This window comes from Anolis carolinensis, chromosome 1 (genome assembly GCF_035594765.1).
Source record: "Anolis carolinensis isolate JA03-04 chromosome 1, rAnoCar3.1.pri, whole genome shotgun sequence".
In the NCBI taxonomy this organism is placed as follows: domain Eukaryota; kingdom Metazoa; phylum Chordata; class Lepidosauria; order Squamata; family Dactyloidae; genus Anolis; species Anolis carolinensis.
Window position 1 is genome coordinate 204230743 of NC_085841.1, and position 22876 is coordinate 204253618.

At 40.7% G+C, this 22876-nt stretch overlaps 2 protein-coding genes across 2 annotated transcripts in view; one reads left to right on the forward strand and one right to left on the reverse strand.

The window, feature by feature from the left end:
• The window catches only part of dnah7 (dynein axonemal heavy chain 7), a gene marked incomplete in the record, with an annotated part of 224097 nt that overhangs the window by 40701 nt on the left and 160520 nt on the right, over window positions 1-22876 (reverse strand). Inside the window, 3 exon segments of the mRNA XM_062964053.1 lie at window positions 11799-11891; window positions 17233-17427; window positions 18368-18494. Of these exon segments, the coding sequence (XP_062820123.1) occupies window positions 11799-11891; window positions 17233-17427; window positions 18368-18494 (415 nt within the window).
• Window positions 474-8917, forward strand: LOC100561388 (baculoviral IAP repeat-containing protein 5.1). Its single transcript, XM_003225058.4, has 4 exons — window positions 474-695; window positions 3619-3722; window positions 8151-8271; window positions 8397-8917. Exons 1-4 carry the CDS (start codon window positions 558-560, stop codon window positions 8652-8654), a joined length of 621 nt encoding a protein of 206 aa, XP_003225106.1. The 5' UTR covers window positions 474-557; the 3' UTR covers window positions 8655-8917.

Consider the following 22876-nt stretch of genomic DNA (forward strand, 5'->3'; position numbering starts at 1 on the left):
GTAAGCTCCATTAAACTCAATTTACTCCAGAAAAATAACCTTATATCAGCTTATAGATATTACTTTATACATTCCATGAATCAAGTTCTATTGATCACAGTGAGACATATTTCCAAATCAGTATGTTTTGCCAGCAACAAACTTGTTCAAGACTCCATTCTAATCCAAAATAATAATTCTTTAAAAAAAAAAAACACTTCTTTAAAAGGAAATTACAACTGACTGAAGTAGAACTTCCTTTTGTGTAAAATTTGGCAACCAAACCCAGTATACACATACTGTAGTTTTTCTTAATGAAATCCCACTGAGATCTATAGTTGACCTCTATGGGTTGACTGACTATGCCTTTTGCACAACTTGTTCTCAGAACACAATGCATGACCTCAGTGTAGAGGACCACAGCTCTCTCCCTTTCTGACAATTGCAGGCACTTGATTTTGAAATGGTTTTTACAGGTGAAACCGATCAAGAGAGCTCACAAATTAACTTAAACACAAAGAGAGAAACCACACAATATCAGTGTAGAGAAAGAAGAGGACTAAACCGACTTCTTAAAAATGGAGGCAACCCTCAAAGACATCCATGCAACTACCAACAACCTCTTTGATTTTAGGGATATGTATGAATATGAAAACCGCTTGAAAACCTTTACTCAGTGGCCTTTTAAGGAGAACTGCAAATGTACTCCTGAAAATGTAAGTCTACCATTCTCTATATTTCAACAATACACACATTTTGAGGGCTATGTATGTTATTTAAAGAGAGAGTGAGTTTAAAGGGGCTAAAGTTTACACAAACCTAAATAGATAGTGCTTTAATATGTAATTCTTTAGACAAGCATGAAGAAGACTGCTTAAAATCTACTAAATTCTCAGTGGGAAAACTTTATTATCTTGTGTTTTTTGGGAGAAAAACACAACACTTCTTATCCCAAATGCCAGGCTTTTTTCTTCTAGAGAGGTTATAGCCTGAGTTGGGGTTGTTGTTTTATTTCCAACTAGCTTGGATACCCAGTGTTGCCCGGGTTATTTGAAAAAGTCAAATTTTAATTGTACAACATGCATAAGGTTATAGATTAACTACAACTCACATCATGCCAGAAACTCTATCAGTACTTAAAGTTTGTTATGTTGGGCAAGTTTTCTCTAGATGGATCACTGCTGGAGTTCACTGTGCTGACTGTAGGGTAAACTACTACTCTCACTATGGTGAGTCAGTCTTCACAAATCCCTCCAGTAGGTTGAGTTAGTCATGGGAGTTCTGTGTGCTAAGTTTGTACCAGGTCCATCATGGTGGAGGGCACAGTATCTCTGGTTGTAGGTGAACTACAACTCCCATAAAGGAAGATCAGCTCCCGCAAACCCCTCAAGTAATCAGATTTCACCGTATCAGGTATGTGTGCCAAGTTTGGTCCAGGTCCATCAGTGTTTGAGTTCACAGTGCTCTCTGGATGTAGGTGAACTACAACTCCCCCAAATCAAACTGAATTTTCCCCAAAGACCTCCAGTATATTTTGATGGTCATGGGGACTCTGTTTGCCAAGTTAGTTCCAGGTCCATCGTTGGTGGAGTTCAGAGTACTCTCAGATTGCAGGTGAGCTATACATCCCAGTACCTACAACTCCTATAAATCATGGTGAATTCTCTTCAAACTCTCTAGTATGTTCAGTTGCTGATCAATTCCTTTGTTTGCTGTGTGCCATAGAAAAGAATAGGAAAGGATTATGGGAGAGGCAGTGGGTGGGGTCTTGCAAATTTCACACCAATGGAGAGAGTCAAAAACACTGGGATGGCTGTGGTGGAGGAAAATCAGAAAATCTAGGATGAAATTGTCCCTACATGAAAGCCTTCATTTGGGTGGTGGGCAGTATGGTGTTTGTGGAGGACATTGCCAGGGCTCTTGGACATGTTCATGGCACTCTCTATAACCTGAAATGTCATTGGAGGAAGGGCCATTGTGCCTCCTGAGCAGCGGGAGCTATAGCTGTTTGTGAAAGTGAGAGCTTGTCTGAGTAAGTGGACATCCAGCCACACAAATACAGTAGAGTCTCACTTATCCAAGCTAAACGGGCCGGCAGAAGCTTGGATAAGCGAATATCTTGGATAATGAGGGATTAAGGAAAAGCCTATTAAACATCAAATTAGGTTATGATTTTACAAATTAAGCACCAAAACATTGTGTTATACAACAAATTTGACAGAAAAAGTAGTTCAATACGCAGTAATGTTATGTTGTCATTACTGTATTTACGAATTTAGCACCAAAATATCACGATATATTGAAAACATTAACTACAAAAATGGCTTGGATAATCCAGAAGCTTGGATAAGTGAGGCTTGGATAAGTGAGACTCTACTGTACATACATTTTTTTCACTTTTATAATGTGTATAGATTGGTTTTATACCATCCTTCTTGCAAATAACACTCAGCTGCTTCATTGGATGACTAAATTAAAATAAATCTGAAGCCCCTGTGAATTGAGGCAAACTACTCCTGTTAATAGCACAAAGAAACCACTGAAGAGGTATACTGATTCATTGATTTGTGTTGTCTTAATAGATTTGTGTTAAAAGAGTTTTAATTCTATGTTTGTTTAAATTATTTTTAATAGTAACTTTTTATATAATTTCATGTATTAATTTTTTTAAGTCATCTTGAGCAACAGTACTGGGGGAAAGAAGTATTAGAGAGAAGAAAAACAGCAGACCTAGAAAATCCATTTGTTTGCACAGAAATCCGCTTGCGCAGCTTTGGATGCTGCCTTTTCACTTTAACATTGGCTACTTCCAAGTTTTACTGTCCTATCTTTGCTCTGGTCCACTAAACCTCCTTAAGCAAGATAAATTGCAGTTGGGGCAAGCTCTGCGAAAGCTGAATATGCAAGGTTAAACAAATACAACCATAATCTTGCAAACTAAGTAGAATAAATCTTGCCAATAGTTGCTGGATCAAAGACTTAATTTAACCTTGTAAACCTTGCAAGATAAAAGTGGAGAGCCCATAGAACAGAGCAAGTTTATATGGTGAAGCTAAGCAGTCCACACCTTAAGCATAATTCAAAAGCAAGGCCGATAATTTTAATTTAACTCTGCTGCTCATATTTAAAGTATTTCAACATGCAGAAATTCAAACACATCTTAAGCTTCTTGGACTTACAGTAGAGTCTCACTTATCCAACATAAACGGGCCGGCAGAATGTTGGATAAGCGAATATGTTGGATAATAAGGAGGCATTAAGGAAAAGCCTATTAAACATCAAATTAGGTTATGATTTTACAAATTAAGCATCAAAGCATCATGTTATACAACAAATTTGACAGAAAAAGTAGCTCAATACACAGTAATGCTATGTAGTAATTACTGTATTTACGAATTTAGCACCAAAATATCATGAAGTATTGAAAACGTTGACTACAAAAATGTGTTGGATAATCCAGAACGTTGGATAAGCGAGTGTTGGATAAGTGAGACTCTACTGTATTTTCAAAATGGGGAAGAAATATTAAAATATTGTAAGATTCCTGAGCCCACAGAGTGCAGCATTTATAATACTTAATATTGTAAAATGTCTGGATTATCCCATGGAACTTATGTGGAGTTTCCTCTTTCCATGTAGATGGCCAGTGCTGGTTTTATCCAATGTCCAAATGAACCTGATGTAGTGAAGTGTTTCTTTTGCTTGATAGAGCTGGAGGGCTGGGAGCCCGATGATGACCCCTGGTAAGTACTTTTGAGCAAAGTTCATTAAGCTTGAAATATGTGGCTCACAAAGACAATTTGAAGCAGTAAGCTAGATAAAAGGTAAAGGTTTCCCCTGACGTTAAGTCCAGTCATGTCTGACTCTGGGGGTTGGTGCTCCTCTCCATTTCTAAGCCGAAGAGCCGGCATTGTCCGTAGATGCCTCCAAGGTCATGTGGCCAGCATGACTGCATAAAGCGCTGTTACCACTGGAATGGTACCTATTGATCTACTCACATTTGCATGTTTTTGAACTGTTAGGTTGGCAGAAGTTGGGGCTAACAGCAGGAGCTCACCCCAGTCCCTGGATTCAAACCACTTACCTTTCATTCAGCAAGTTCAGCAGCTAAACGGTTTAACCCACTGCACCACCGGGAGCTCCAATAAGCTAGATATATTTAAGTAAAACTGACATTCAGGTTAAAGATTGGTTTAGCTTACACCATGGGGAGAACTCTGTGGCCCTCCAGATGCTATTCAACTACAACTCCCAGCATCCTACACCATTGAGGATTCAACCAGGATTTGAAGTCCTATAACATCTGGGAGGTGGTATTATTCACATCTCTGCTCTATATCTTTAGCATCAGACTAGAACCTAGATGAATTAGGGGTGACATGTAGTCTTCCAGATCAGTGATTCCTACACTTTGGTGCACCAAATGTTTTGGCCTTCAGCTCCCAGAATTCCTGACTGCTGCCCAAGCTGGCTGGGAGTTGGTTCAAAACAACAGGAGATCAAAGTTTGGGAACTACTGGGCTAGATGATATTACTTTGCTTCCCATAATCACTGATTATAGTAGGAGCCCCCAGTGGCACAATGGATTAAACACTAGTGCTGGCAGGACTGCTGACTTAAAGGTTGGGTTGCTGACCTGAAGGTTGGCTCCCTCTGTCAGCTCCACTTCCCCATGCAGGGACATGAGGGAAGCCTCCCACAAGGATGATAAAGCATCAAACATCCGGGCGTCCTCTGGGCAACGTCCTTGCAAATGGCCAATTCTCTCACACTAGAAGCAGTCGCTCCTGACATAGGGGGAAAAAAACTGACTATAATGCCTGGACCGAATTAGAATCTGATTTATTGCTGCTTCCTGGTGATATGAGATCAGCCTTTTCCCTCTTGGCTTTCAAAAACAAGCAAAATTTGGCTTTGGAACCAGGCATTTGGAGACTAGCTACAATGCAATAGACAGCTGGGAATTAATGTGCCTGTAACTGAAATGGCTCATGGACTCTGATTACGGATTATGTGGTTATTTAAATTGCTGTTTTAAGCTTGTTTTAATTGTATTTATATGTTATTGTTTTATCTTTAATGTATTTATAATATGTATGTTTTTGTTTTGACGTGGAATCAAATTGTGCCAAGCTTTAAGCAGCCCTGAGTCCCCCTTTGGGTGAGAAGGGTGGGATAGAAATATGGTAAATAATAATAAATAAACAAATAAAAGAGGAAGATGGTTGTCCATGATACAGAACTGCTTCCACTCTAGGAGTGGCACACAGAAAAAAAATGGTTAAGAATCTTTCCTACCAACTATCTTCTATTAGCCTTAAAGTAGTATGGAGTAATCAGGAGCCCTGGTGGCTCAGTGTGTTAAAGTGCTGAGCTGCTGAACTTGCAGACTGAAAGGTCCCAGGTTCAAACCCCGGGAGCGGCATGAGCGGCCGCTGTTAGCTCCAGCTCCTGCCAACCTAGCAGTTCGAAAACATGCCAATGTGAGCAGATCAATAGGTACCGCTCAGTCGGGAAGGTAACGGCGCTCCATGCAGTCATGCCGGCCACATGACCTTGGAGGTGTCTATGGACAACGCCGGCTCTTTGGCTTAGAAATGGAAATGAGCACCAACCCCCAGAGTTGGAAACGACTGGACTTAATGTCAGGGGAAAACCTTTACCTTTTACCAAAGTTTAATTACCAAAGTTTCTTTTCAGGACAACAGCTCCCAGAAATAATGTATGCACACTCAGAATAATCATAAAAGTGTGTTCCCAAGCTGCTTCTACTCTGAATCTCCAGAACATATATGCATGCTTTTCTTTTGTACAAACATGCTCTTTCTTCCAACAGTGAGTAGTTCTTGGATAGCATCACACTCATTGTTCTTACTTAGAAAAGATAGCAATGAAGACTGGTGGTGGTGTTCTATCGATCCTTGCTATCATTTAAAATATAAAAGGGAACATAAAAGAACAGACATTCTACAAATACAATACTCCAGATCAGGAACCTCCGCTATTGCAATCTTTTCCTGCTGCTCCATATGCACCACATAGATGAATGAAACTTGCTTAGCATGCTCTACCAATCATCATTGTACTCCAGTGAATTTTCAAACTTCTAAGCTGACATTAAAAAAATATCAGTTACTCGAGCTGTACTACTGGTCAAGCATCCTTATCCAAAAATACTTGGGACTAGCAGTGTTTCGGATTTTGTTGTTTTTTCAGATTTTAGAATATTTGTATTGACACAATGTAATATTTTAGAGGTGTTTCATACACATCATAGGTTGTTGTTGATTATTCATTCAGTTGCTTCCAACTCTTCATGACCTCATGGACCAACTCACGGCAGAGCTCCCTGTCGACCGTGGCCACCCCTAACTCTTTCTAGGTCAAGCCAGTCACTTCAAGGATACCATCCATCCATCTTGCCCTTGGTCAGTCCCTCTTCCTTTTCCCTTCCATTTTCCCCAGCATCGTGATCTTTTCCAAGCTTTCCTGTCTTCTCATGATGTGGCTAAAATACTTCAGCTTTGCCTCCAATATCCTTCCCTCCAGTGAACAGCCGGGCATTATTTCCTGGAGGATGGACTGGTTGGATCTTCTTGCAGTCCAAGGCACTCTCAGGATTTTCCTCTAGCTCCAGAGTTCAAAAGCGTCTCTCTTCCTTTGCTCAGCCTTCCTTATGGTCCAGCTCTCGCATCCATAGGTTACTATGGGGAATACCATTGCTTTCACTGTGCGGACCTTCGTTGCCAGTGTGATGTCTCTGCTCTTCACTATTTTGTCAAGGTTGGCCATTGCTCTCCTCCCAAGAAGGAAACGTCTTCTGATTTCCTGGCTGCAGTCTGCATCTGCAGGGATCTTCGTGCCGAGAAATATAAAGTCTGTAACTGCCTCCACGTTTTCTCCCTCTATTTGCCCGTTATCAATCAGTCTGGTTGCCATCATCTTGGTTTTTTGATGTTTAACTGCAACCCAGCTTTTGCACTTTCAACTTGGTTATAGGGCTCCTCAGCTCCTCCTCGCTTTCAGCCATCAAAGTGGTATCATCTGAATATCTGAGGTTACTGTTTCTTCCAGCAATTTTAACTGCAGCCTTGGATTCATCAAGCCCCGCACATCGCATGATGTGTTCTGCATACAAGTTGAACAGGTAGGGTGAGAGGATAGAGCCCTGCCGTACTCTTTTCCCAATCTTGAAGCAGCCTGTTGTTCCGTGGTCTGTTCTGACCACTACTTGGTCATCAAACAGATTTCTCAGGAGACAGACAAGGTGACTCAGTATCCCCATACCACCAAGAACTTGCCACAATTTATTATATCATGTACATATACATGTATATGATGTATCATATATACATCATATACACATATTCTGAAAGTAAATTTATAAACTATCTTTAAAATTTTATGCATGAAACAAATTTTGCCTACATTGAACCATTAGAAAACTAAAGTGTCACTATGTCAGCCACCTATATGGCACTTTTTGAGTATTTTGAATTTTGGAATTCTGGATAAGGGATGCTCAACCTGTAAAAACAATAATAATTTTATTTCTATATCCTGCCACCCTGTTCCCGGAAAGACTCGGGACGACTTACAAGCAGGGCCAAGCCCTGTAACAACAAGGTTTATCAACTAAAAGCACATATTGAAAAACATAATAAATATATAACAAACAATTAAAACAGCAAAGTATAAAAACATTAAAATGAATCAAAACAAACCTCAGTAACCAAAACCAGGAATAGGTGGGCAAGATCAGAAAATAGAGAGGGCTTGGCATGGGCTAGTGCAAAAAACAGATTATAGGGGTCAAGTGCTGAGTTCAATCTAATGGTATTAATCTGTAGTAATTTGCTGTGCAAAGAAATACTATTTCCCTGTTTCATCAAGATTTGAATTGCTGTTGCAGAAGGTTGCAACACTAATACTGGGTGGGAATCAACCAGCAATCCTAATGTTGTTGGACTCCAATTATCAGCATTGCCAATGGTGAGGAAAGTGAAGTTACAGCCCAACAACATTTGGAGGACCACATAATTCCCCATCCCTGGTCCGTATACCATCAAATACTTATGGATCTGAAACAATGCACCAGAAAGCTACTTTTCTCTTTTACCATTACTCCAAGTTACTTATTCTGCATTGATGTGAAAACTTTTTCCTGCAGGCTGGAACACACTAAACGCAGCAAGGACTCTTGTGGATTTTTGTCCCTTTCTAAGAATTTTGATGACCTAACAGTGGACGAATACTATGAAAAAGAGATGGAGCGAGTCAGGGTTTTCCTTGTAAGTAATAGGTTATAGTTCTTCTATTACTTCTAGTCCCTTGCCATTGCCTGTAATAGTTAGCTCTACATGCCTACTCGGTAAACATATTGCAACTAAATGTAATTCTCTGCTTGCTCCTTTAGTGCAAAACTGGCAGAAGTGTAATACATGCCTTTGAAAAAGAAGTGGCCTTAACTAGGAAGCGCCTTGTGGATCATTTCATAAATAAATACCAATTTACCCCAGACTGGGAAAAGTCACCCCAGACCTTCCTACCAGGCATAGATTCTGCTGCGAAAGAACATGGTGTGTTCATGGCTGAACAGAAGACAATATGTCAGAATGGAGAAAGCAAGCCTGCTCTGCTAACAAGCACGGTCGATGGAAATATAGGCCTGTGACAAGGGCATGAGCTGTGGCATTGCCCAGAAGCTCTAAAAGGCACAATTTGGTAATGTGGGCTGGTAGATTAGGAGAGAGAAGGGGAGAGGATGTGTCTCTGCTCCTGGAATTGTTTTATGCATGCATAATGCCTATTATACATGAAACCAGGAGTGGCTAAGGGGAGAAAATATTGGCCTTACGAAACCTATTGAATCAAAATGTTGTGCAGGAGAGACACAAGGAAGGCATCTTTTTTTTTTTTAATAAAGAATTTTCAATAGAACTGTGTGAATCTTTTTTCAAGCGGACAAACAGGTTGACTATGTTTACAGCCAAGTGTAATAATCTTGTAGCTAACTGGGCAAGAAAATGTCCCAATATAATGGAGGATCAGCTTTGGTGTGGATAGTTCTGCCCATCGGCACCTTGCTATGCACCTGAAAGTAACATTTTCTCATCTAGATGATGCCTTATAGTGTGGGAAATAGTCAACCTTGTAGTTCAGAAGCAGAATGTTGACAGCATAGTAAAGGTTTTCCCCTGACATTAAGTCTAGTTGTGTCCAACTCTAAGAGTTGGTGCTCATCTCCATTTCTAAGCCAAAGAGCAGACGTTGTTTGTAGACACCTCCAAGGTCATCGGGCCGGCATGACTGCATGGAGTGCTGTTACCTTACCACTGGAGCAGTACCTATTGATCTACTCACATTTGCATGTTTTCGAACTGCTAGGTTAGCAGAAGCTGGGGCTAACAGCGGGAGCTCGCCCACTCCCCAGATTCGAACCGCTGACCTTTTGGTCAGCAAGTTCAGGAGCTCAGCAGTTTAACCCGCTGTGCCACCGGGGGCTCCTCATTTAGAAGATGCCTTATAGTGCTGGAAATAGCCAGCCTTGTTGTTCAGAAGCAGAATGTTTACAAAAGCAAACATGCATACTGTAAATTGGGAAATTGGCAATCGTTTCCCTTGTACTTCTGGAAAGTATTCAAATACAACAAAATTTATAGTAAAAGGTAAAGGTTTTCCCCTGACGTTAAGTCCAGTCATGTCTGACTCTGGGGGTTGGTGCTCATCTCCATTTCTAAGCCGAAGAGCCGGCGTTGTCCGTAGACACCTCCAAGGTCATGTGGCCGGCATGACTGCATGGAGCGCCGTTACCTTCCCGCCGGAGCGGTACCTATTGATCTACTCACATTGGCATGTTTTCGAACTGCTAGGTTGGCACGACCTGGAGCTAACAGCAGCCGCTCACGCCACTCCCAGGGTTCGAATCTGGGGCCTTTCAGTCTCCAGCTCAGTGCTTTAAGTATAGTTGGTCAAAAGGCTGAGGTACAGGAAAAGCAAATTTTGTAATGCTGGGCACCAGATGCACTTGGATTGTTGAAATCCATCTTTTGTATGGTTGTGGATTGCCCGCCCTTGCCAGCAGAATAGTAAAGTTATCTCCCCTAAATTAGAAACATGCTAAGGCTCTTCAGGGAAACACAGACCCCTTCAACATTGCCATATAGCCCAGATTACCACATCAGATAATGCACATTGCATTGAACTGGATTATGAGAGTCTACAGTGCCATATAATTCAGTCCAAAGCAGATAATCTAGATTTTATATGGTAGTGTAGAAGGGATCGCACATCCTTCTTAAAAGAGATGATGAAACCCTTAAAACCTCTCATTTTAGCCTTTGGGTCATGCAGTAGCTTGAAAATATCTGTGGGGAAAATGGGTAATTCCTTTTCCCATTTTGTGAAGAAACCATCACAATGTGTTGCGGAAGACAGTGTGTTGTAGTGAAGGCAGTAACTGAATGAGAGGACCATACCCAAAATGATGAAAACAAATCACTTAAGCACCTGAAAATGTGTGTTATATACATGTAATCACTGTCGGCATCTATCGATATATCTGCATTGTTCAGTTTGACACCACCGCAACTGCTATGGCTGAATGCTATGCAATCCTGGGAGTTGTAGTTTACAAAGTCTTTAGTTTTCTTTGTCAAAGAACACTGGTGCCTCACAAAACAGACCCTAGAATTTCACTGTATTGAGCCATGGCAGTTAAAGTGGTGTCAAACTGCATTCTACAGTATAGATCAGGTATGGGCAAACTTCAGCCCTCCAGGTGTTTTGGACTTCAACTCCCACAATTCCTAATAGCCTACTAGCTGTTAGGGATTATAGGAGCTGAAGTCCAAAACACCTGGAGGGCCGAAGTTTGCCCATGCCTGGTATAGATGCACTCCATATCAGTGAGATAGTGAATCTGTTCTGGGTTGAACTTGGAGTTTGAAATGAGCTATCAAAGATATTGAATTCTTATACTGCCCCCTGATCCCATTTATAAATGCAACGCCTCTTTCAAAATTCAAACTAAAACCTAGAATGGATTCATAGTTTCCTTGGAATGAGAATAATCCAAGAGCAATGACAAAAGTCAACTGCAAGTCAACATAAGAGAAAGAAAGAAAAATGACTGAGATTGAATGTCTTGCACTGCTGGGAATACATGAGCGAGATAATGCGTACTTACTAAAGCGGACAGCTGTGATATTAATGCCAATAACAAAATCCTAATATAAAATTTACTATGGGCAAGCCACTAGTTTTACTTACCTTTGCCCCGCTTAAACCTTACCTTAAGGGAATAATTAATTTTAATTTTAATCTTTTTATTCTGTATTTACACAACTACCTAGGAGTGGGTTGGTAGGCTAGTAGGCAGGGATGCTTTGTATCTATACATGGTTTTACATGGTTTTACTGTATGTATGGGTAAGTGTGTACGTTTTGTATGTTTCACATGTTTTGATATGGTCAAAACTGACTAATCAATAAAGAGTAGTTGTTGTTGTAATTCCAATGACAACTGAGAAGAAGGACTGAGTACTTACTAAATTTGTATGGCAACTCCAAAACACAGGATATCACAAATAAAACATAAAACAATAAGAAAAATGAAGGAATGGTGTCAGGAATGAAGAGAGGCCCATGCAGAACCTAACACATATTTGTCTTCTTCAACACAAACCTGATAAAGATCTAGGTAGAATCTTGAGAAGGGAGAAATCAAACCATATTCACTCTAGTAAACCTCTGATAACTCATCTTATGCAGTTTCTCAAGTCACTCCTGACACGGAAAAAAAAGTTTCCACACTTACTTTGTCAGATCTCAAGCAGCGGATGATGAGCATTCTCTGAAACTCTCCCAGTTTATCTTGCCAGTCATCAGGAAATGTCTCATGATGAGGCTCCTGAAAAACAGATGCATGCATAACTTCCTTCAGCTTTTACAGACTAGTGTCACAGAAAACTGGCTGTCTTGATTGCATGTTAGGAATCTGGCCCAGAATGGTTTAAAGTGGATTAAATGTACAAGCAGCTTGAAGAAAAGTTAACTTGGGGGAAAAAGAGAGCCCTTCCAGACATTCATTTTTATATGCCATAACTCTCTCCTTGTGGTATTCCAAGTAATTCTGTGCTGAAAATACATATATTTGGAATTGGGGAAGGGAGCATTTTATATTTAGCTAAAACGCCTCTCCAATGGGATGTTCTTTCCTTTTTATTTGTTTAGTGGTAACTAAAGATCCATTTTAAAAGATTGCACTTCAGGTGTAGCTAGACAGTAAGGAAGCTTGAACAACTGTAGCAGAACAGATATACATTAAATACTTACAATGCATTGACTATGACTACATAAGGTAACCCACTTTAAGATCGGGTTGTGGCACAGCTGGTTAGTAGCCAGCTACAATAAATCATTATTGACCAAAAGATCATGACTTCGAATCCAGTGCAGGTCGGAGTGAGCTCCCAACCATTTAATAGTCTAGTTTGCTGTTGACCTATGTAGCCCAACAGATAGTTGCGTCCATTGAGTGGGAAATTTAGGTACCACTTTATACAGGGAGGCTAATTTAACTAATTTATGACACCATAAAACCTTCCAGCAGTGTGCGGAAGAATGAGGAAGTACTCCATCAAGGACTCGGTGTCACAAGTGGACAGTGAAGCAGCAGCTCCCCTTGTGGCCAGAATTGAGCATACCCTCATGAGGCCAGAAGCTGAAATGTTAAATTGCCTCTGTGTCTGTCTATATACGTCGTATTGTCTAATGGCACTGGATGTTTGCCATGTATGTGGGCATTGTGATCCCCTTCGGGGTGGGAAGGGCAGAATATAAATACTGTAAATTAATTAAGCAAGGGACAAAGGGCCCTTCCACACAGCCATATAACCCAGAATATGAAGGCAGAAAAATCCCACAATATTTGTTTTGAACTGGGTTATCCGAATCCACACTGCCATATATTCTAGTTCAAAGCAGATAATGTGGGATTTATTCAGCTGTGTGGAAGGGGCCAGAGTCCCCACCCAGTTCCAGTGAAAAGTGAATATCCTATATCTACTTCCAAGTAAATATAAATATATTTACTTGGAAGTAGATATAGGATATTCACTTTTCATAGGTGATCGAACTGTGCTCTTAGACTGATCCTAAACACCCAGTTTTTAAAGCAATCTGCACTAAAATTACGGAAGAATAGATGGTTAAACAAAGCTATTTCCTCCATAGACAATCATTTTGTTCCAAAATTTTAATGCAAATACGTAACAGTTTTCTGTTTCTGCAAAATCTTAGTAAATATGCAATGGAAACACATTTAACATATGACACTTTTTATGAAAATGATTTTTTTCTCACGTACACACATCTCGACTGAACATATCAAAATTCATAATTCTGTCCCCAAACCTGCCCTCAACTTATACATGAGTGCATATGGGACACTATTTATCAGGAAATGAGAAATGATTTGGATTTATTTCCCTTCTTGGCTTTCCTTTCCTGCAAAACAGTTAACAGATTCCTTTTTTGGTGCACCTCCAGCACCTCTTTTTTTGAACTGGAGCCATTAGCTCTTATTCAGATAAGGATGGAAGTGAGATCTATCTACATATTCAGCTCTATAAAACTACAGTAGAGTCTCACTTATCCAAGCTAAACGGGCCGGCAGAAGCTTGGATAAGCGAATATTTTGGATAATAAGGAGGGATTAAGGAAAAGCCTATTAAACATCAAATTAAGTTATGATTTTACAAATTAAGCACCAAAACATCATGTTATGCAACAAATTTGATAGAAAAAGTAGCTCAATACGCAGTAATGTTATGTTGTAATTACTGTATTTACAAATTTAGTACCAAAATATCACGATATATTGAAAACATTGACTACCAAAATGGCTTGGATTATCCAGAGGCTTGGATAAGCGAGGCTTGGATTAGTGAGACTCTACTGTATTTTCTTTTCATCTGTTCCTCTCCCTAACACTGCTCCCTTAATTTCCATTAATGGCATGAGATCTCCAATTCACTTTAGGAAAAGAGATCTCACCTGAATGTTAGGAAGAAGTTCTGATGGTACAAGCTTTTAGACTAAGATGCCTTAGGGCCCTTCCAGATAGGCCCTATTATCCAAAATCTGATCCCAGTTTTTTTTTGTTTATCCCAGATTACCTGGCAGTGAGGACTCACATAATCCAGTTCAATGCAGAAAACCTATGATCAGATCCTGGGATATAGGGCCTGTCTGGAAGGACCCTTAGATGTGTGGTGGATAGGCTTGTCCGATCGATGGAAAAAATGTTTCAATTCTTGTTTCTAAAGTAGGGGGTGCCGGCGCTTCGATATAGAAATTATTTCCGAAATTTTCACCCAAAAATTTCAGATATTTCCGAAAATTCGTAATGATTCTTAATGTTTCTAAAATGGCGGGCGCGCATGCGCAATCGCCAAAAAAAAAACAGGAAACCGGGGGGGACTTTTACAGGGCTCTCCCACCCTCATTTCTTGAGCTATCCTCATCAAATTTGGTACAGTGGGAGATCATATTCAACACTCTTTGCTCAACAAATTGCAGAACGTTTCCTGTCTCCTATGATTTTTGGCAAATTTTCATAACTTTTTATAATACCCTATTTTTCAATATTTGAAGAAACCTGTTCCTGGTTTGAAAGTCTTATTTCCTGTTCAATTGGGTTCTTATCACTGTAAAAGTCTCTCTTCTACTTGTGTAGGCTTTGGATTAGAAATGCAGCACACGCCAAGCAATGCCTTGACAGGATTGGCAATGTCCTTTGGAAACTATAAATTGCTGTGGACCCTCTATTGAAACAAATCAATGTCTGACTTTGTGATTGCAGAAATAAAACTCAGCCCAAGGCTTGGGAATAGAAATGGAGCGTGAGGGAAGCAATGCCTTGGCGGGTGCCCCACGTCCTTTGGAAACTATTTCTTCCAATGTACCCTTTTAGGTTTGAAAACAATGTGTGTCTTTGTGATTGCTGCAATAACACTCAGCCCGGGGGCTTGGGATTACAAACGGAGCGGGAGGGAAGCAATGCACTTGCAGGAACGCAGACGTCCTTTGGAAACTATTATTTTCAATGTCACCCCCCTTTCAGGATTGCAAAGAAGGGCTGATCTAGTGATTGCTAAATTCCAAAAAAAACCCGAAAAGGCAGAGGGTCTCCCTCTGGAGTAGAAAAGTAAAGCACCCCAAGCACTGCACTTGCAGGAACGCAGACGTCCTTTGGAAACTATAATTTTCAAGTTCCCCCCCTTTCAGGATTGCAAAGAAGGGCTGATGTAGTGATTGCTAAATTCCAAAAAAAAAAAAAAAAGGCAGAGGTTTAGAAATGGAGCGCCAGGAAAGCAATGCCTTGGCGCCCACGTCCTTTTGAAAATAAAAATTCCCTAAAGCCACAGCAAGGACTCTGCCACAAGCACCAAGCCAATTTCCCAAAAAGAAAAAAAGAAAAACCACAATATCGAACCAGCAACAACAAACACTCAACCCCCTATAGCCAGAACTGTCACTTAGCCCTCTCTCCTCCAAGCAAGCAAGCAGCTTGATTCCCAGCGCGGCGCAAACCACCCTCTCTGCTCGGTATCCTAGCCCAGAATGGCTTGGCTCGGTTGGGGAGGGGATTTTTATAGAGATCCTCCTACACGTGGACGCGGAGGACGCTAGCCCCCACCTTTTTCAGCCATCGTGGAAGTCTCTGATTGGCCAGGGAGCGGTAGCCATTTTAGGCTGCGCTAGGCTCCCATTCAAGTTAGGTTGCAGAAACAAAAAAAAATTTAAATTTTTTTAAAAAAAATATTTAAAAAAAAATTTGGGAGGAAAAAATTTAACGAAACATTTAAGACACAATTACAGAATGGGCCAACGATGGTTCGAATTACATTGCCAGTTGCGCCCAGGGAAAACGTTTCAATACTCGGTTCAAAAAGCAAGAACAATCCGAAATAATAACGAAACGAGAATCATAACGAAAATTTGGACAACCTTAGTGGTGGAGTCTTTTTGCTAGAGGTTTTTTAAACATTGGGTGGATGGCTATTTGTTGGGAGTGCTTTAATTGTGTGTTCCTGCAAGGACTGAATGGCTGTCTGATCCAGCACTTTAATACTATGACTTATTTGTATCCACAGCTTGTCTAAATTTATTAAGCTCATTACAGTATGTAACACATTTTTTGTCCCTGGGTTATAAATGTCAATTACTAATTGATTTTATCATAAAAACATGGAAAAGGTTTATTAAACTGCAAAAACTTTGCTTTCGCAGGACATCCCGCAGCACATTTTGCTATAGTTTTTCAATGAATATCTCAGAGAGTCTCAGTTGATTCAACACAGTTTGTGGCAGTCACAAAAACAAAGTTTCTGAGGTATAATAATTAATTAAAATACTGCAAAATTAAACAGGAAATAACATTTTCAAACCAGGAACAGAAATAATTTCGAATTTTGTTACATGGTGTAACATCCCACTGAACAAAACATAGGGTTATTCCTGGAAACCATGGATAACAATACACATTTCTTAATACACTTAGCCAATTCTTAATGGCACCAAAAGATCTTCAGAAATCCAAGCAGAATATTTTCGTGTTATTTGCTACTACATCAGTGCTTTGGAAAGCAATATCCCAGCATGGCTACTGGTCAGGTTAACTGGGAGGTTTTGACAGCTGTAGCCACAAAAAGTAATTTTTCAAAACTCTGGTTCTAGCCTCATATAATTTAACCTGATAAATTTATTCATGCAAAGTATGTACTCTGCTACCAAGCAACAGAACAAAGCCTGATTACCAAATCAGCAGTGAACCAACCTTGCCTTTCACCTGTGAATTACTTGGACAGTGTTGCACTTCATGATAGGAGTTATTAAGCCTTCCTTATTAAAACATAATTAAGTGCAAGAAAATTAAACTATAAATTTATTCCTTTGTTCAGGCTAAACTAAATTAATTTTGTAGAAGAAAAAAATTACACGGTCTACTCCCCTTAAGAAAAACTGTCTAAAACTCATCATTTCTAAAGCAAGCAAACTGCTTATAATTTTCCTTCCTCACTATCCCAAAAAGCTGTATTTTCCATAGGCAAAGCATTTCGCAATACTAACTGAAACAGCAGCAATTATTCCTACAAATGTATGTAAAGCTTTAAAAAGGTATAGGTAATAAGGTGTGGAATGAATGTTTATTTCCAACACTGGGTAAACAAGTTTGGGGAACCTACCAAACTATCATAGACTGCCTTCCATCCTTCTTTCAAGTGGATAAATCCCTTCCGAATGCCTTTGAAGATTGGCAGATCATCAAGGCGGCAGATTTCATCCCATGATTTCTGGGGGAGCCATGGGCAAGGATTAGAATAGGGGTTGTCCAGGCCTATGCCGCCTGTCAGCAAAAACGTCCACTCCGCTGAATCAATCTGCAATTCATTAAAATAAATTACTTCACAGGAAACATTGGCATGTGAAAGATAGATATTCCAAAATATGTTGTCAAAGGCTTTCATGGCCGGAATCACTAGGTTGCTATGGGTTTTCCGGGCTATATAGCCATGTTCCAGAAGAATTAGAACAACACTCAAAAAACAGGGGAATTCCAGACAAGAAACAATCAGGGCCAGTTAACACCTCCCAACAAAGGATTCCCCCATTCAGGGAGCAGTCAGGCTTTGAAGCTGCAAGGCCATTAAATGCTAATCAAGGTGGCAAATTGCAACATTCACACTTGCCTCCAAGAGGCAAGAGTTCTTTCCCCCACCCTGGACTTTCCACAGATCTATAAACCCCATGTACAAATATGTGAGGGGAAGTCATAGGGAGGAGGGAGCAAGCTTGTTTTCTGCTGCCCTGCAGACTGGGATGCAGAACAATGGCTTCAAACTACAGGAAAGGAGATTCCACCTGAATATCAGGAAGAACTTCCTCACTGTGAGAGCTGTTCAGCAGTGGAACTCTCTGCCCCTGACTGTGGTGGAGGCTCCTTCTTTGGAGGCTTTTAAACAGAGGCTGGATGGCCATCTGTCGGGGGTGCTTTGAATGCGATTTCCTGCTTCTTGGCAGAGGGTTGGACTGGATGGCCCATGAGGTCTCTTCCAACTCTACTATTCTATGATTCTATGAAAAATGTTTATGCGTTTATGTGGAGGTGGTGTTCACTTACACAGACAGCCTCCTTCCTCCACAAACAGCTATAGTTCCCACTGAGCAGAAGATACCAATGGCCCTTCCTCCACTGACATGCAGGTTATAGTAAGCGCCATGAACATGTAGCCCAAATCCTGCCCGTGTCCTCCACAAACACCATTCTGCCCCCCACCCAAGTGAAAGCTTTCATACAAGGACTATTTCAGCAGCACTAACCAATTTCTCATGCTTCAAAAGGTTTATGTTCAGGCAGAAGGAGAAGAGCAGCTTGTCTTTTTCAAAGAGGGAACGGCAGATATTGACGTAGAGGGAGTAGGTGAAGTGATCTTTGAGAATCTTCAGTCTGCAAGCATGAAAAGAAAACAGGGAGGGGGACCCCAAATTAATCTCACTTTGCAGCCAACCACTTAGTAAACATAATTACAGACTCTTTAAGTTTCAGCCGTTCTGGTCCATTTAGCCTCAAATAATCAGAAACACCAATTAACAGTACACATCAATTTCTGAACAGAAATACAGCCAAACTGAAATATCTCAGACATGGGTTTTCTTATAAAAAAAAATTCCAGATCCATTTCGTTTTCTGTTTCCTTCCAATTTGTAGATCCCCCGCCCTCTGAATATTATGTCTTTGGGGTGGCTGTCATCCCACCTGCTCCCTTGCTTAACTCCATGCCCACCTGGCACAGGGAGATCCTGTGGCTAGTCTGTTGCCCAGACTGTAATAATGGATCTACCCCTTTGTCAGTCATGATTCCTGCCAAGGCCCACTTTAACAAGAAAAAACAAAGGACGAGCTCCAAGCCACCCCCATCCACCATGAATCCAATTGTTGGCTGTCCATCATCATGTTTAATGGTTAACTGCCTAGGCCAGGAGAATGTTTACTGTTTTTCACTCTCCAATTCTGGAAGCCCCTATCAAGTGAATATATAATTATATATCCATTTATCTAGAAATAAAAGATAAAGGTTTCCCCTGACGTTAAGTCCAGTCATGTCTGACTCTGGGGGTTGGCGCTCATCTCCATTTCTAAGCCATTTCTAAGTTGTCCGTAGATACCTCCAAGGTCATGTGGCCGGCATGACTGCATGGAGCGCTGTTACCTTCCCACTGGAGCGGTACCTATTGATCTACTCACATTGCCATGTTTTTGAACTGCTAGGTTGGCAGAAGCTGGAGCTAACAGCGGCCGCTCCCGCCGCTCCCAGGGTTTGAACCTGGCACCTGGCAAGTTCAGCAGCTCAGTGCTTTAACACACTTCGCCACCGGGGCTGAAAGATAGATATTCCAAAACATGTTGTCAAAGGCTTTCATGGCCGGAATCACTGGGTTGCTATGGGTTTTCCGGGCTATATAGCCATGTTCCAGAAGAATTAGAACAACACTCAAAAAACAGGGGAATTCCAGACAAGAAACAATCAGAGCCAGTTAAGTTCAGCAGCTCAGTGCTTTAACACTTCGCCACCGGGGTTCCTTACTTATCTAGGAATAAACCTCATCAATCTTACTGTGACTTGCTTCTCATTAGATAGGTGTAAAATTGTACTGTAAGCCACAGTATTTATGATAAGGGGACTTGGAAGATCTCATATATTATATGATGTACTGTTCCCATTACAAGAAGCTAAGTTTTAAATATACAGACCACTACTGGTGCCACAGCGGTGACAAGAAAGTTTGAAAAAGATTGCTTCATTTGCTTTTGCAGTGGCAAGAAAACATTATAAATTAACAGCTGTTCAAGTGTGACTGTGAACTGTGGTAAGTTGCTCATCACATTCTTCATTTGCTCATATAATTTGATTTTATATTTTTATAAAAGGGCTGTGAGGTTGGAACAAATAAAGAGTTTGATCCAGACTTTGTCATGCTTGGTTTAAGGTCCTTGAAGTCATGAAAAACTTAAATTTCACTGATTCAAATTAGTTTTAGTATGACTATGTATGGGTTTAACCTAAAACAACTGCTTAGTTCTAACTAAGCTGCTGAACTTGTTGACTGAAAAGTTGGTGATTTGAATTCGGGGAGTGGGGTGAGCTCCCACTGTTAACCCCAGCTTCTACCAACCTAGCAGTTTGAAAACATACAAATGTGAGTAGATCAATAGGTCCGACGGGAAGGTAACAGTGCTCCATGCAGTCATGCCGGCCACATGACCTTGGAGGTGTCTAAGGACAATGCCGGCTCTTTGGCTTAGAAATGGAGATGAGCACCAACCCTCAGAGTCGGACACAATTAGACTTAATGTCAGGGGGAAATCTTTACCTTTACCTACCATGAGCAGTGAACATTCATACCATCAGTATCAAATTGGGATAATTACATATTTCACTACTGCCCTGTTTGGCAGTATTTCCTATTTCACTAATGGAAAACTATCTAAAATAAAATTATAGTCCACCTTCAGTTTTTCATGCACACAAAAAGATCAGTTGTCACTAGGTGGGCCAGTTATCTTAATAGTTATCTGAAGTATAGCTGTTAAGACACTGTTGAATAAGAGGATTAAGTAATCATGGCAACACAACCCATGAGTGTTCTGGTATATCTTGTTGACAGCCTTTTTAGTCTCACCTCCTGACTCAAAAAACTTCTTGACCATTTACACTGGCTCCTCTGAGTGTCTCAACAGTGAAATAAAACCAACATTTTGACCTCTTGTTAATGCACAAGGAAATACAACCTAGTAAAAGCTGTGTTCTGGACACTTCAGAAAGTCCTACGTGGATTCCTTGTTTTACATCCCTCCTTTTTAATTTCTCAGAAGACTTAAAAGGCTGGACATGTTCTGTAAATACAGTAGAGTCTCACTTATCCAAGCCTCGCTTATCCAAGCCTCTGGATAATCCAAGCCATTTTTGTAGTCAATGTTTTCAATATATCGTGATATTTTGGTGCTAAATTCGTAAATACAGTAATTACAACATAACATTACTGTGTATTGAACTACTTTTTCTGTCAAATTTGTTGTATAACATGAAGTTTTGGTGCTTAATTTGTAAAATCATAACCTAATTTGATGTTTAATAGGCTTTTCCTTAATCCCTCCTTATTATCCAAGATATTCGCTTATCCAAGCTTCTGCCAGCCCGTTTAGCTTGGATAAGTGAGACTCTACTGTAATTGCTGATAGACTGCCTGCATTGTATTGAGAAGGGCCAAAACATATATTACCCTCTTTTAACTTATGCATGTAAAGCACCGATAACCATAAAATTTTGGCACCTAGATGAAATGAAAACATTTCTAAATGTATGCATCATACAGGCTAGGTCATGACTTTGTGGTACAGTAGCTAAAACATTTGGTGGAAGATGACATGCGAAGACATGAGGAAATGTTGCAGAAGGTGTTGGTAAGTATTTGTTATTTTAGAAAGCAACTTGCATCCCTCTTTTAGATACAGGTTGCCAACAATATATAGAGAAGCATCTGTACGTTTCCACCTGCCAACTGGATCTACTGCAGAGTTCAGAGCACTCACTTCTCTAGCTACCTCTTGTTCAAACAACGGAGAAGACAGATTGGCATTAAGAGCACTGCATCCCCAAAAGTAGGGGGAAATAATTTCATTAAATCCTTTCAGCCTTTAGAGCAGTGGTTCTCAACCTGTGGGTCCCCAAGTGTTTTGGACTACAAACCCATGAACATCAGTGCTTCAAATCACCTGTACCATGAGTACAATAGTCTAGCTAGACACATTAAGGGTTTATTTCCCTTTAAACTCAGCTGAATATTATCTAGAGCAGTGGTTCTCAATCTTTGGGTCCCCAGGTGTTTTGGCCTACAACTCCCAGAAATCCCAGCCAGGTTCCCAGCTGTTAGGATTTCTGGGAGTTGAAGGTTAAAAACATCTGGGGGCCCACAGGTTGAGAACCACTGTTTTAGAAACATAAATGAACAGCAATGATAGTTGGCTTATTTATTTATTTATTTAAATCCCAAGAGGAAACCTCTTGTATTAAACTGCACTGATGAAATATAAAGAAACACATCCATGTCTGAATATCCATGATTATATAAACATATCTATCCTGGAAGAAGAGAGTTTGAATTCTAGCTGGAAATCCATGGGCGGTCAACTTGAGGAATCGGCATTAAACAAAACACAGAAATCAGAGACTGTTGTGGTGCATCTAGAGATTATCTTAGGTCCTATCTACACTGCCACACAAAATCCAGTTATCTGCTTTGAACTGGATTATATGGCAGTGTAGACTAAGGGGCCCTTCTACACTATGCCAAAACCCAAGAGGATGCGGATTGAAACAACCCGTTTCTTCTCGCATTGTAGTCTGCACCCAAACCCCGGGTTTTCCTGGAAGGGGTAGCTAAATGGCATCCTGGATCAATCAAAGCTTGATCTGGGATGCCATCCAGCCCCAATACAGCCCACTTTACCCCCAAACCTACCAGAGGAGCCTAGAGGCAAGTGCAAGACCCTCTTTATAGTCTTCCTGATGTGAGAAAATGACATGTCAGGAGGTGGAAGGGAAATCCCTCCTCTCCTCCCCACCTCCTGACACACCATGTTATCACATCAGAAGGACTGTAGAGAGGAGCCTGCACTGCCCACAGGACCCTCTGGTAAGTTTGGGGGGCCAAAATGGGGGGGCTTGGAGGTACAGGGGTGCCATCCCGCTCCTCCAGGCTTTTGGGAGCATGAAGAAGTGAGACGGCTATGAGGACTGACCTATGGCACTGCAGAAGCAGTCTTGGGAG

Excerpts from the sequence above, each read along its gene's own strand:
- LOC100561388 (XM_003225058.4), top strand. The coding sequence starts at position 558 with ATGGAGGCAACCCTCAAAGACATCCATGCAACTACCAACAACCTCTTT. Across the intron at positions 696-3,618 it reads GCAAATGTACTCCTGAAAAT|ATGGCCAGTGCTGGTTTTAT; the intron begins GTAAGTCTACCA and ends CTTTCCATGTAG. Across the intron at positions 8,272-8,396 it reads AGCGAGTCAGGGTTTTCCTT|TGCAAAACTGGCAGAAGTGT; the intron begins GTAAGTAATAGG and ends TTGCTCCTTTAG.